This window comes from Setaria viridis, chromosome 9 (genome assembly GCF_005286985.2).
Source record: "Setaria viridis chromosome 9, Setaria_viridis_v4.0, whole genome shotgun sequence".
Lineage (NCBI taxonomy): Eukaryota > Viridiplantae > Streptophyta > Magnoliopsida > Poales > Poaceae > Setaria > Setaria viridis.
Window position 1 is genome coordinate 9,641,736 of NC_048271.2, and position 15,501 is coordinate 9,657,236.

General features: G+C 48.6%; 2 protein-coding genes across 2 annotated transcripts; one reads left to right on the forward strand and one right to left on the reverse strand.

The window, feature by feature from the left end:
* The first annotated feature begins 526 nt into the window (after positions 1-526).
* On the forward strand, positions 527-3,785 carry LOC117836070 (pentatricopeptide repeat-containing protein At3g16610). The gene has a single exon (XM_034715430.2). The coding sequence runs from the start codon at positions 969-971 to the stop codon at positions 3,420-3,422; it is 2,454 nt and encodes an 817-aa protein (XP_034571321.1). The 5' UTR covers positions 527-968; the 3' UTR covers positions 3,423-3,785.
* A 6,566-nt stretch (positions 3,786-10,351) lies between these two features.
* Positions 10,352-12,617, reverse strand: LOC117839609 (protein VAPYRIN). The gene has a single exon (XM_034719990.2). It carries the CDS (start codon positions 12,349-12,351, stop codon positions 10,690-10,692), a length of 1,662 nt encoding a protein of 553 aa, XP_034575881.1. The 5' UTR covers positions 12,352-12,617; the 3' UTR covers positions 10,352-10,689.
* Positions 12,618-15,501: the final 2,884 nt, after the last annotated feature.

Genomic DNA, 15,501 nt, shown 5'->3' on the forward strand with positions numbered 1-15,501 from the left:
TGTATATTGCGCCCTGCGCTTGGGTGTTGTTTGGCGTTGAGGATTTGGTCCTATGTTGTGGTTCTCTGAGGTCTTCGCCTACCGATCCAAGGACCCCTGCCCTCTTTTATATACTCCAGAGGGCGAGATTACTAATCGATTACAAGGTAGGAGTGGATTACATGGTATGAGTCCTAGTAGGATTACAGAGAAATCCTGATAGGAGTCCATCTTCTTTCTTCCTTACGGATATTGGGGATCTATCCCCGACAAAAGGAGGAAGAAGGGAGGGTGGGTGGACTAAGCAAGGGCAGCGCCCTGCAGGTGATGAGGTGACGATGAGAGTGGTGGGCGGTGCATGGGTAGTATTAAAGGAGAGAGGTAGGGGTGCGGAAGAAGATAGGGTTAGAATTTAAGTCGTATGTATCAAAAATTCAAATGTGGGAGAGAGGAAAAAAATATATGGTTACACGTAGACAGCCCCTTCTAGATTAGCTTACTGTAGCTAAATTTCGCCATCAAATCAAATGAGAGCCAAATTTTAGGAAAATGATTTTTTTTAACTTCGGCAAGAGGCCACCGAAACAAACAAACAACATGGCCTGTTCAACTTACAAGCCGGCTGAAAAGCTGAAATAACTGATTTGTTATGAGAGAAAAACACTATTCGGTGGCTGCTGGAGCGAACAGCGTGGCATCCCCGTCCACCGGGCCTGGGCCAGCAAATCCCCCTCCAGCTGAACCAGCCGCCCCTCCAGGCCTCCACAGCCGCCGGCCACCACGCCGCCTCCGCCAGTACGCTGTCGCCGAGCTCACCGGCTCCGGTGCCTATCCTCTGCTTCAGGTGATTCGAAGGCGGTGCCCACGGCGTACCTCCAGTTGGGGCGGAGAGCAGCTTGGCGGCAGAGGAGGGACAGCCGTGGCCGGCGGCGTACCTAGGCGGGGAGGACGGATCGACGTTCTACTCCCAAATGTAGCCGTCTTGCGCAATGCTTTGTCCGCGGCGAGGAATTCGCGCGTACGCCGCCACTGCCCTTCTTACCGGTCGCAATCTCATTGCCATCATCCTTCCACCACGCCGGCGGCTGCCTTGCGCTCGCGCCATGCTCCTGCCGCGAGTTCATCTCCGTCTCGCCTCCACCGCCGCCGTCCGCCTCCATCCACCTCCGTCCGGCGCCTTCTCTCACGATGTCAAGGACAAGAAAGAATGGCAGCTGGAGCTGGAGCAGCACATCGCCCGCGGGCAGCTTGCCTTTGCCCGCCAGGTGTTAGATAGAATCCCCGCGCCGGATGCGCGAGCCTACAACGCGCTCATCCGCGCCTACTCCTGGCGCGGCCCCTTCCACGCCGCCATCGACCTCTACCGCTCTATGCTCCACCGCCGCGTGGCCCCCAACAAGTACACCTTCCCATTCGTCCTCAAGGCCTGCTCGGCGCTCGCCGACCTCCGCTCTGGCCGCGCCGTCCACGCCCATGCCGCTGCTGCCGGCCTTCACACCGATCTGTTTGTATCCACCGCCCTCATCGACCTGTACATCAGGTGCGCTCGCTTTGGCCCCGCAGCCAACGTCTTTGCCAAAATGCCCACGAGGGACGTCGTGGCATGGAACGCCATGCTCGCGGGCTATGCTCAACACGGCATGTATCAACACGCCATTGCCCACCTCCTCGACATGCAGGCTTATGACCGCCTCAGGCCCAATGCCTCCACCCTCGTCTCCCTTCTTCCACTTCTTGCACAGCATGAGGCGCTCTCCCGAGGAACAAGTGTCCATGCCTACTGCCTTCGTGCCCGTCTCGACCAAAAGGAGGAACAAGTGCTTGTCGGCACTGCGCTGTTGGATATGTATGCAAAATGCAAACGCTTGGTTTATGCTTGCAGGGTGTTTCATGGTATGCCAGTCAGGAATGAGGTCACTTGGAGTGCGCTTATTGGAGGCTTTGTGATGTGCGATAGAATGGTGCAAGCTTTCAGTCTGTTCAAGGACATGCTGTCTCAAGGACTGTGCTTTCTCTCTCCGACCTCTGTTGCAAGTGCCCTTAGGGTCTGCGCCAGCCTTGCAGATGTTTGTATGGGTACACAGCTGCATGCTTTGCTTGTTAAATCTGGTATCCACGCTGATCTCACTGCAGGGAATTCACTTCTTTCAATGTATGCCAAGGCTGGCTTGATCGATGAAACAATGTCACTCTTTGATGAAATGTCCGTCAAGGACACAGTCTCTTATAGTGCACTTTTGTCAGGGTATGTGCAGAATGGTAAGGCAGAGGAAGCATTTCTTGTCTTCAAGAAGATGCAAGCCTGCAATGTGGAACCAGATGTCGCGACAATGGTATCTCTGATCCCAGCCTGTTCACACCTGGCCGCTTTGCAGCATGGGAGGTGCAGTCATTGCTCTGTCATAATCCGTGGGCTTGCATCAGAGACTTCTATATGTAATGCTTTGATAGATATGTATGCAAAATGTGGAAGGATTGATCTCTCCAGGCAGGTTTTTGATAAGATGGCAGCTCGGGATATAGTATCGTGGAATACAATGATTGCTGGATATGGAATTCATGGACTCGGGAAGGAAGCCACTACATTGTTCTTAGGCATGAAGAATCAAGGTTTTGCACCAGATGATGTCACATTCATCTGTCTAATATCTGCGTGCAGTCATTCTGGACTTGTGACTGAAGGGAAGCACTGGTTTAATATGATGACACAAAAGTATGGTATACTTCCAAGGATGGAACACTATATCTGTATGGTTGATCTTTTGGCAAGAGGTGGTTTCCTTGATGAAGCCTATCAGTTTATCCAGAGTATGCCTCTGAAAGCCGATGTCCGTGTATGGGGAGCCTTGCTTGGAGCTTGCCGGATTCACAAGAACATTGATTTAGGAAAGCAAGTCTCAAGGATGATCCAGAAACTAGGACCTGAGGGGACTGGCAACTTTGTTCTGCTGTCTAACATATTCAGTGCTGCCGGGAGATTCAATGAGGCAGCAGAAGTTCGAGTAATACAGAAGGTCAAGGGATTTAAGAAGAGTCCTGGTTGTAGTTGGATTGAGATAAACGGCTCCTTGCATGCATTTGTTGGTGGAGACCAATCTCATCCACGTTCACCTGACATATATCAAGAACTTGATAATATCCTGATAGACATTAAGAAACTGGGTTACCAAGCTGACACCAGTTTTGTTTTGCAAGATCTGGAGGAAGAGGAAAAGGAAAAGGCACTCCTTTGTCATAGCGAAAAGCTAGCAATAGCTTTTGGTATCCTCAGTCTTGGTGAGGATAAGACCATTTTTGTTACAAAGAATCTCCGTGTTTGTGGAGACTGCCATACTGCCATAAAATACATGACCTTAGTTAGGAACAGGTCTATCATTGTCAGAGATGCTAACAGATTTCATCATTTCAAGAATGGGCAATGCAGCTGTGGAGATTTCTGGTGACAGCACCACCACCAAACAGAAGACCATTTCATAAATTATTGGTCTCTCAGGACATCATGTGACAGAACTCATATCCTAACATCCATATTAGCTCAGATGTTCCTCATGAAAAGCCATGTACATCTCTTGCCTCACAATGTGAAGCTGAGGAAGGAGACAAGATCCAATACAAGGAATTTGAAAGGAGGAGATCAAAGCAAAGCAAATGCCAAAGTAAGTCAGGGTTTAAGGAAAACTTTTTGGCACATGGCGAACAGGACATGAACCACACAGCTCATGGTTTGTAGATTATAATTTATAACATAATGTACATAAACCAAGATTGGTAATCAGATTTATGAAGGCATTCTTTATTCTTGTTCATGTGTCAAGCTGATACAAAGCATTAGTATGCATTTCATTGTGATATTAGTATTTTCGTAGTTGCGGGATTAAATTCTGTAGATTATATATGAAAGATGGAGATGAAGGGATGTTAATTGCTTTTCACTTCCTTCAGTAAAAAAACATGGGATGCCTGTCAAGGCCTCTTGACTGAAATGAAATGGCGTAAGGGAAAATAAACCTAATAGACTATTGGCAAATGGAACATGAGCTACAATTCCATGACAAAGGTGGGTCTCTATTGAGTGGTACAGAGGATTATTTTTCTAGTATCTTCTGGACCCACTAATCTCATATCTTGTTTTTTTCATAGAAAATAGAAATGTGCCACCTTTTTCCTCTAAATACACAATTTCTAATTTATTAGATCATTCAGTATAATACATATACATATTGATACAAAATTATCTTGTGAATTAATGATATACTGTGCAGGCATGCAATTTATTAGCCATTGAAATTAATTCTATGAAACCAATTGATGAAGGACACTCACAAAGTCTCTTTTAACCTATTTCAGTTTTGGTTGAAATATTTGTGGCCATCAATAAATTATCCCAGAAGATGATGGAAAAAAACTATTAATGCTTCTATGTAATAAATTAGCCATTGAAATTAATTCTATGAAACCAATTGATGAAGGACACTCACAAAGTCTCTTTTAACCTCTTTCAGTTTTGGTTGAAATATTTGTGGCCATCAATAAATTATCCCAGAAGATGATGGGGAAAAACTATTAATGCTTCTATGGAGGCGTGATTTTCCACCTTTGTACTTTTAAATGGAAACTGTAGCACCAGTAACTCAAAATTTTGATTTATTGCTCTCTTTATTTCAAGATAAGTGCTTCTTTGACCATTGGTGCTACTTGGCCCTTGGTTCCATCATAGTAAAACTAGAGATATGTTGACAACAGGACATCAAACGTTAAGACCATTAAGTATATTGCTTGCACATGGACATCAGTAAGTTGGAGAAAGTATCACTGAGGGGAAATCTAGCTAAGAAATTTTCTTGGTTATCGGCAAGAAACATTGGCATTATGATATATTGGATTCTTGTATCTTCAGTGACTTGGATACTGTAGATTCTCATCTTCATTCTCCATGCTATGTGCTTCTACCTCTTCGTTTGTTTGATTTTGAACATTTTTGTTCCTAGGCAGCAGATGCATTGGTTGACATTATTTTCTCTAAATTTCTGGTTTTAGTAGAGATATTACAGTTGTAAGCTCATGAGTGCTTAACCATTCTGTTGTACTATATCTGGGTTAATCAAACATCTGAAATTGCAAATGGTTTCACCATAACACACTGCCTTGCGGTCATAGTCCGTTTAATCATTCGTTGATGTGAGTTTGCCTGAATTGCATATATGAAACTTCAGTTCTTGGTGCCGCAGATCAAAAGGATGTAATTTCTCTTTCTGCTGAGACTGTTCGCACAATTTTTTATCCATTTTAAAGAAATTGACATTGGTACTCACATAACTTTTGAATGGGCAAGGTTTGCATATACAATTGAATGGGAATGTATCATGCCTTTAAAATATTGGTTAATAAAATGATTTGGAAGGTTGTAAAGATCTCGATGGGAGCTTCTACGTGCAGAAGTTCAAAAGGGAAGGGATTTGGATGAGAGAATGTATTTGAAGTCCGCAGAATGTACAAGAGTTATATTGGAATTCATTGGAGATGCAGACATCCCACAGTTTTTGCAACGACAAGGTTAAAAGATCAACAGAGGGTTCAGATCTGGATGGATTGCGTTTTCGAACTTCCTTGTGGAGACAATGGGCGCTGCTGATTGTAATCCTGCAAAGACAAGATTTGCTTAGAATTCAAAAGTTTAATCTGCATCTGAAGGAACAACGCCTAGCCAGAGGCTTGTAAATAGAAGGGATACATTTTTCTCTTGCTCCAGAAACATGAAACAAGAAAAGTGAAACGGATACGTTTTGGTTTACTCTGTGGTAATCATATGTAAGAGTGAGCTGCTGCAAGATAATTTGGATATAATTCATTTCCGAGGTCAAGTGAAAACATGTTGATATAACAGGTTTAAACTAAATTGGAGATGAGTAATTTGGAGTCTGAACCCCCAAATACATAAATGCTCACCCAACGAAAGGAAAATCTAAAAGTTAACTTCACTCATTGTGATTCTTAGACTAGGATAAGTTTGGACATGACAAGGTTCACCAACTTAATCCATCGCTACGTGGGACGAACAGCAAATCCACAACTCTGAGTGCATCCTGCTCATTCTCTATCTTGTACTTGCGAATCACCGCCGGCGCAATCATCAGCGGCTTCCACTGCTTCGTCTCATTCCACTTCATCAGGCTCGCCATGAAATCCTTCCAACTGACAAGCAACGCCCTCTCTCCAAGAGCTTCAAGGAAGCTCCCACTCTCCCACCCATCCATCACCTTCTGCTTCACCGGGAAGAACCGCAGAGCCCCCGGGACCATGACCATCAGCTGCGCCGCCGATACCTTCGCGTCATCCCTGTCCCTGGCACTGGCAGTGGACGGATCGAAGCCGGAGGAGTCGAGGAGAGGTTCCTTACCGCTAGCTTGAGCGCGTTCCAAGTCACTAGCTAGTACTCTAGACTGCATTGTTTCTTTAGAAATGCATTACATTTTTGTTCTGCGAAGAGAAGAAATACATTACATGAAAATACTGATTTTGATGACAATGGAAAAATATTAAAATTCAATCTGATTGTGAAATGTGAATAATTCTGAAAACACTAAAGGCCAGACCCTAGTCACATAATCTGAGAAAGCTCCCATGTTCTAGCCATCCATCTAGTAGAGCCGATTTTTAATGGTGAATATCATCAATCGCATCTAGAAGGACGTCATGCACGCACGCTCGCACCCACGTGTGTACACCTATGACCATGAAATGTTAGTCTGGTAGACTTTGAACTTAACGAAATCATCGGTAGACGCCTCACTGTCAACGAAAAACTAAAATAAATAATTAATAAAAATCCAAGCATAGGTTCCACATCAAAGAACTCATGCGAATCTGTGTGGCTGGCATTGTTTTGTCTTTTAAGGATCAACTAGCATTGTTAATGACAACGGCCATCAATTTTTACCCTACCAAAATCAAGCTCAGCGGCCTGTCAGAAGCCCATGTAGAACTGTCTCCTGTATTAGTTAGCAGGAAAACCAAGCATATCTAAGAGTAGAAATTGTAGTATAAAGGTGTTTTTTTTTTTGCGAGGAGTAGTATAAAGGAATTGAATGTGTACGTGTACACAACACAAAGAAGAGGACTAAAACCAGTGAATGAGGGCATTGAGGTGTTTAGCTCCAGCAGCAGATCGACCCTAGGGAGGCCTCCTCTTTGATCTTGCTCCGAACTCTGAATCGCGGCACAACGTTCTACCGAAACCATCGTTAAGAAATTTCATGCTTGTGAGAAGTTTTACAGGGCTGGCCACTGCAGTTCACAGGGGCCAGGGGGCACCGTGATGGCGTGGTGGCTGCTCAATAAGAATACAGACATACTTGCCAGGAAATAAAAAGGACCAAATGATTGGCCCTGAATGAATGATAAACTGTTAAAATTCTCAGACGGCATAACCATGACTAAAATATTCTTAAAAAAATTAAAACAATTGAAAGCAAAGCAACTAAGCTGTGGATGTGGATGATCTTCCTAAGATTACATGGCCGTTATTTGGAGATTTAGCTACTTCTGAAGCTTAACAAAGCAACCGAAATGATCATTTCCACATATCTTCCCGATATGTGCATCAACTGCCTACCTATCTAGTCAAAGGCAGGCAGTAACGTTGTGCATCCCACCGCACCGGTAGCACATGTCGACCGCTTCCGTCGCGGAAACCGTGTCCGTCACGAGGAACGCCTCCGTCTCCATCACCGCGCAGAAGCACCGCATCCCATTGTACGCCCCGCCCCTGCCCGCCACGAGTAGCGGCCCGCAGCATGCGGCCGTCGGGACGAAGATGTCGGCGGGGCTGGGGATCGATCTCTCGCTACAGCATGCGCTCCATGGGTTGGGTGGGGATCGATCTCTCGCTACAGCTGCTAGTCCCTGCTGCTACTTGGGCTCGGTGTTGTAACTCTGGACAATGGGGAAAGCAGGGAGGCGAGCCTTGTATAGGCGCGGGCACCGTGGCAAGTATGCTGTTGCTGACTTGCGCCAAGCCTTGTTTCAATTGCCAATACAAGTTCAGGAAAACAAGTTTAGCTTTTTTTTTAACCAACCAGGCAAAAGAGTTGCCGATTATATTAAAAAGAAGATAAAACTCAGATCGAGCAAATACAACCAAAGAAAAAAAAAACAACACAAATACCGGCCAGTTGGATTGGGTCATCAACACACGCCGCACAACGCCCTCGCACTCAACTCAACAACACATCGGCCAGTTGGATTGGGACATCAACACGTGCCGAGCTCAACTCATCGCAAACAAGCAACTCTGCCCGGTCGGATTGGGACATCGACACGAGCCGCGTAACCGTCATTGCTCCACCATAGCTCCTCATCACCAATGTGACACCACCACCACCACCACCACCAGACTACCATCATCAGCAAACGAGTAGTGTTGACCACCAAAAGAAGCCAAGGACACGCCAGCGTCACCACTTGCGCCGTCGTGACCGACGATGTTCCGTACCGAGCTAACCGCTACCATGTAGGGTTGGTCGCCACGGATCGCTGCAAGTCGTGTAATTATCACACCATCGTAGTTGCTTGCGCCGAGCATTTCAAACTTCAAGGTTTGAAGAGTAGGTGGGTGTGTCATGTGGTTTGTCTAGGCATCATCTCACACAGGGCAGATGCCTCATGCAAGCATGCATGTACTATGTGTAGGCAACAAATTAAACATAGGTCTCAAAACCGTCATGCTGGAGCTATGAGTGTACCGGCGACCGTTACAAGTTTGAAAAGGGCAGCTTTTGAGCAATTAACGCATAGAAAATTTCCTCTAATTGGCATGAGCCCTTTCTCTTGGAGGTTTGGTGGAAGCACACTGTCAGAAATTCGAGTAGTCTCAGCTATTTACAATAATGAAAGCTGATTAAATGGAGTTAGATACTTCCTCTATTTTAATTTTAAATTATAAATCGTTTTAGCTTTTCAAAAGTTAATAGATTTTGCTACGAATGTAGTTGTATATCTAAATGTATAGAAACACAAAGAAACTAAAAAACCAAAACAATCTATAATTTAAGATAAACAACCTATAATTTGAGATTGAGGAAGTAATGTAAATGTACATTTACATTTGCGCATGGACAAGGCTGCTCTTGGGTGGCACCGTGGCAGGACAGCGGGCACTGCCTCTGTTGCCGGCATGCCGGTGCGAGTGCGACGATGTTGTGACGGATCGGAGAAACAGAAAAGGATAAAAGCCATGGTCGACTCTCGACTGCTTGTATTATTGGGTAGCATATGTAATCTGCCGATCGATGATCTTCCTAATATAAGCTTACATGGTTTTCTGCAGATCTAGCTAGATACTCATTATACTAATGCTAAACTTAGCAAGGCAGTTGACGTGGATCATCAATCTCCACATGCATTTGCATTGGCGGCTACCCCTAACCCATGCAGACCGTAACGTTGTGCCTGCCGCCGCACTGGTAGTACATGTCGACGGCGTCCCCCGTGGTAATCGCCACCGTCTGGAAATCGTCCGTCATCAGCGCGGCGCACAAGCACTCTAGCCCGGTGTGAGCGAACGGCCCGCCTCTGCCCGCGGCGAGCAGGGCCGCGCAGCACGGGGCCGGCGGCGGGACGGCGCCAAAGTCGCGGTCTCGCGGAGGCACCTGTCAGCGATCTGGTCGCCGAGGCGAAAAGCGTCGCACGGCGGCGGCGCTCTCGCGGGGCTCCGAGGGGGCGTCGCGCTCCGCCGCGGGTCCGGAGCTGCATCATCGTCCCCTGCTGGCTCGCTGCTCGGATAGCTTGCGCCGGCGGGGCATGCTACTCCGGCCAAGACGACGCCGAGCAGCACCATCGCCAGACCGAACACAAGGTGGTGTGGTGGGCGCTCCATGGGTTGGGTGGGATCTCTCGCGACGTACGGCTAGCCCCTGCAGCTACACCGGGAGAACTCTGAACGATGGAGAAAGGGAGGGAGGCGCGCCTTGTATATGCGCGGGCACCGTGGCGGGTGGGCCTGCCGCTCTGCGTGCCCCGCGCCAGAGGGCTTCATGCTATCCGGGCAGCCGGGCGAAGGGTGTGTGACTGTGTGCTTGGTGGGCCGATCGAGCATGGCAGCAATTCGAATTCTATTCCTGGCAATGCACAATTCATATTCGTAGTATTGGACTTTTTTTGAATCTGTATTTGCACGGGATTCAGCTAAACATATGCATTTGATCGTGATTGATCAGTTCAGTTGCCACACCCCTTCGATCGTGCCCATATCCCGAAGATTTTGTTCATCGCGATGATTTGGTTCATTTAAGGATAGGCACTTGAAGAGAGTTGACAGTATGGCCTTCCTATATCAGCCTTTATGAACCAAATCATCCTTGTAAGGATTTAAAAGTCAGTAAAACTCATTTATTGAAATAAAATCATCGTTGTACAATTTACAGCAGGACATTCCTGCCTCAAGTCATAACTACAAACCCAAGCCATCAGTATAGTGTGGCACAACGAAGTGAAAAAAGAAAAACTGAACACCTAGCCCTGAGCAGTCTATTTTTACAAGTGTACTACACAGCCTCAACCACAAAGTATAACACATATATTACTTGCCTGTTTCTTCAAAACAAATTTGAATTACTCGTCTCCAAAACTAATCACAAATTGGAGCAAAACCTTCCGAGGCAGTCTTGAACCAAAATTCAATAGGCTCTTCTCAACTTGGGCTTCGGCACAGGGCTAGTGCGACCACCCCACGCTAACCGCGGCTGCTTCGAACCCCTCCTTCCCGCCACCAAACCGTATGGCGCCACCGATGCTTCCCTTCCGCCCTCGCCGCCTCCTGTCCATGCTACCACCCTTTGCCACCGCCTTCTCGCTGACATCCTTCCTCCCCATGCCGCCGGCCTTCTCAAGAAGCCGCAGCACTTTGGACTTCCCCGCGGCGGCCGCGACCTCGGCGGCAGTTCTTCCCTTCACCGTCGTGGCCTTGGCGTTCGCGCCGTTCTTTAGGAGGATGTCTACCACGTCGGCGCGACCCGCCTCCGCCGCGCAGTGCAGCGCCGTGTACCCCTCGGCGTCGGCCGCATCAACGTCCGCGCCGCGGTCGATGAGGTCGCGCACCGTGTCGGCGCGCCCTTTGAAGGCGGCGCGCATGAGCGGCGTCCACCCGTGCGCGTCCCGCCCCTCGACGGACGCGCCGCCATCGGCCGCGCGCCGGACCGATCTCACCTCGCCCTTGCGCGCGGCGGCCAGGATCGCCTCGCCGAGGCCCAGGAAGTCCATGATCCGGCCGCCGTGGCCCTCCTCGGCGGCGATCTCGAAGGCCGTCTTCCCGGCCACGTCGCGCACGGCGGCCGTGCCGGCCGCGCCGTGCGACAGGAGGAGGCGCGCGACCGCCTCGTCTCCGCGCCTCGCCGCGGCGTGCAGCGCGGTGGCCCCGTCCGCGCCGCACCTCGCGTCGGCCCTCGCGCCTGCCGCGAGAAGCGCCTTCACCGCGTCCCGCCGCCCCGCCTCCGCGGCCAGGCGAAGAGGAGTCTTGCCGTCTCTCCCCGCCGCGTCGATAGATGTGAACGAACACGAGAAGGACGCGGAAGAGGACGAGGCGGGAGAAGCGGAGGCGGACTTGGCGAGGAGCAGCCTCAGGACGTCGTTATGGCCGGCGGCGGCGGCCGCGTGGAGCGCGTCGGAGCCGGTGGGCGTCGCGCCGTTGGCGATGAGGAGCTCGGCGATGAGGCACTCGCCGGAGGCGGCGGCCGTCTCGAGCGGCGTCCGGCCGCGGCTCGGCTTGTCGGCGTCCGCGCCGTACTCGAGCAGCACCTGGACGATGTCGGCGCGGCCGAGGCCGACGGCGAGGTCGAGCAGCGTGCGGCCGGAATCGTCGGCGGCGTCCGCGGGGTGCCACTCGGGCTCGCTGCGGTCGAGCACCTCCCTGAGCGCCTCCACCGCGCCGGCCGCCACCAGCCGCGCGGCCACGGACGCGCCCACGAAGCTCGCCCTGATGCCGCTGTCCACGAACACCTGCTTCCTCCTCGCCGAGAACCACTCCGGGTTGACCGAGTCAAGCGCCGTCACGGGCTCCTTAACGGCGGCGCCGGGCGCCACCACGCTGTGCAGCAGGAACGCGTCCTCGCCGCGGCTCCCTCCTCCCGACCCGCTGCTATGCCCCTCCGGCGCCGCGGAGCCCAGGTACATCACCTCCACGGTGACCGCGGCGAGCGGCGCCAGGATCCCCGTGTGCGGGCGCACCGCGAAGCGCCCCCGCACCGCCGGCTGCAGCCGGAACGCCACCGGCATGGTGTGCATCGCGTTCCGCAGCGTGAGCTCCCCCCTCGCCTGCCTCCCGGGCTCCACCCGGACCATCACCTCGTTCGACGGCTCCGGTATCACCAACCGATCCATGCCGTCCTCCTTTCTTCCTCTCTTCTCTCAAAGCTGCAGTTTCTTCTTGCCGTGCTAGAACACCTACCGCGTCTCCTTTGAGTTGTTGGTCGAGCCAGAGGTGGAAGAAGAAGCCATCAAGAGGAGTGGGAGGAGGGACGGGGTCTTATGTACCACCAACACGTACAGTTTGGCCGGCGCGGCGCGGAGGCGTGCCACATGGTGGGTGTGAAGAACAAGGAGGACTTGTTCTATGTGGTGGCAGCTCCAGGTTTTTTAATGGCGGGTTTGGCGTCTGGTGGTGGGCACTGGGGTTTATTCCGGAGGGCAACGGAGATCGACCGCGGTGGCGCCTAGCGGCGGCAACTTCCCGGCGCCATAGCCCGTCGCTGTCGCTCGTCATTGTAGGTGATAAACAAATGATTTAATGATATGAACAAAGCAGAGGTGATTGGATGCACGATCGTGTTATCACTTTCGTTTTGGGTGTGGTTAGTACCTGGCAGTAGGAAGCATTTCGACAGCAAGAACAGTTTCGATTTCAATCAGTCGAGATTGAGCTGTGGCATATTTCGTTTCTTCAGAATGTTCGGTTTGCGCCTGCCAGTAAGCTATTGTACAGTATGCTTGAGTAGACCTGACAAACGGCGGACACTCTGTTTCTCAGTCTGAATGCTTCGAAAGGACCTCTATGCTATATATTTTTTTTCTGAAAATCTTTGGCTGCAAAGTGACTGATTTCTGAATTCGTTCTTAACCCTTTCATTTGAGGAAAAGAGACAAGATGGTAATGGTTGGTTTCAGAAGTCATTCTCTCAGCGGTGTGACCGTGACAAGCCAATGCAAAATCTTCAGTTTCCATAGGCTAGACCAGATCACTTCATGTGGAAACAAACAAAGTAGCACATTGTAGTCTCATGCGCCAAGACATGCTGCGAAGTAGATTCAAAATACGCCATTGCAATGCATCTAGAACAACATTTCCATAGTTACGAACCAACAAAGTAGCATTCGGAGTTTCTGAGCGCCTTCAGTAAATTTATGCGACGACAAGAGACCCGTTTAGTTGTATATGCATTTCCTTGGAGATACTTGGTTTCCCCGTGGGTCGTACGTGGACATTTACCCCTAACACATTTGCTGGACTATTGGGTCTTGTTTTCTACATTGAAAGTGACATCAAAATTGACAAAATGTTCTTCCTTTCCATGAAATCTTCCGTATCGGACACCAGAATGGTTCTTAAACAAAACACTGCCTTTGTCATATTAATCGCTCTCTGTCAATACTGACAGCTGAATGCGATCGCTTTTGTTTGAGTTCGGCGCCCATGGATTCTCTAGTATTTGATGGATCTGCGAAGCCACTGCTGGCGTCATCAGCTTTGGATTTCATTGTGAGTGATAGGTTTGGTGAAGTGGTTGGATTTCCGCTGAGTACAGTCCCATTGTTACATTTACGAGGTGAAGTTGTTGGATTTATGCTACGTACTTCATGTTTATCCAGTTAAGTGCAGTGTTCTCCGATCGGTACAAAATGCATTACCCAGTCTCCAATGGCAGCATACTCTCATGAAAGCTACATTGCTTGGCATGCTCGTTAGTCATCCTCACAGAAATGCTTCTTCCTCCATCAGATTAAAGGTCTTGATGAATTGGTCGTCTATATGATTTAAACATTTTCCAATGACCTGGTAATAATCTTCAGCTTTCACTTTCAGCTTCTTCCATAAACCGCGTGTCATGAATCATGTCGTATGAGCATTCAGCCATTTCATATGAGCATCCTACAACGGTATCGACCAACAATACCTGAATCATCAAAACAGACAGTATCATTATATCATCGCTAAGGGATAAAAATGCAAAGTAGAACGCCTACTTTGTTTACCAGGCTAACAAACCCCTAAGCTCTGCATATCAGTCCGGAAAGACTCGTTCACAGAAGCACTGATGCATGAGTATTTTATAATCCTGTGGCACTAAGATATGCAATGGACCCCCAGTATGATATCAACAAAAGAAAATTTTGCTCTTCTAGTCAAAGAACTGTCAGCACATTGGAAACTAATTTATGTTTGATTTATGAAGCTGTACGACATCGACATTGACGTCGAGATCAAAACTGCCTTGCATTCAAACACATGGAGGATCTTCATTTCTATTCATCTCGCTATCACGATCGATCTTGACATTTTTCTATGCAACTGGGGGAAGAGCATCGTGAACTGCACTAGATGAACATTCCTCATATCTGTACTAGCTGTACTTGCCGAGCGTTAACATGTTGCTCAGCTGTTAAACCACCATTGACTTTTACGTCTCGCCAGTCATCGATCGCTTGCAGTTTGGCACTAGGAAAAAGTTGGTTGTACATTGTTATTCACGTTGTGTGTAATGTTTCCTAATCATTACGTGTCCAGCTTAAGCTACATCACAGCTAGATTGTCCAGCTGAGCTAAGTAGCGTACCTGGACTGCATTTCAGTCCATGTTAATTGCTGAAAAGTTGCGATCACTTTGGATCTCTACTGACAACTGATCTAAACAAAATAAAATCTACGAAACCCGCGGCATGTTTTAAAAAGAATGGAATATGGGGTATATGAGCCATTTCTAGGACCACTTCCAAATTACTTGGTTAAGTAACTTCACCAGATAGACTCATGGGCAGCCAGCTATACTACTCTCATTTGCCAACTACACTATGTTTGGATAGGGTCCAAACCCTTACAATTTATTTCAAAGTTTGGCTAAACCATAAAAATTCTCGGAGCAATCTCTCTCATCCTGACAACAAGTAAATGGAGGCGAGTTAATTGATTCCCTTCCATAAGCATCACTACTAAGTAAAACTCCTTTTTATTCCTTATTACACGTCTTTCGGTCTTTTCACTTTTATAGCTTTTTCCCAATTGGGCCGTCGACACAGTCATGCCATGCCCTGCAAATCATGTCGAAATACATCAGCTAGGAGACAGTCATGTCATGTCCAAGCAAAACCGTGCGTTCGTTCCATTTTCTAGCTGTAGTGCACGCATCGTTAATAAGAAATCATTGGTAAGGATCTCAGTTGCAACTGCAAGCACGATGCTGATCTGCTGATGCATGTATGCTTTACATTTGGAGTCCGAAACAGGGGGAGAGAACAAACCACGCTGACCAGGCTTCGT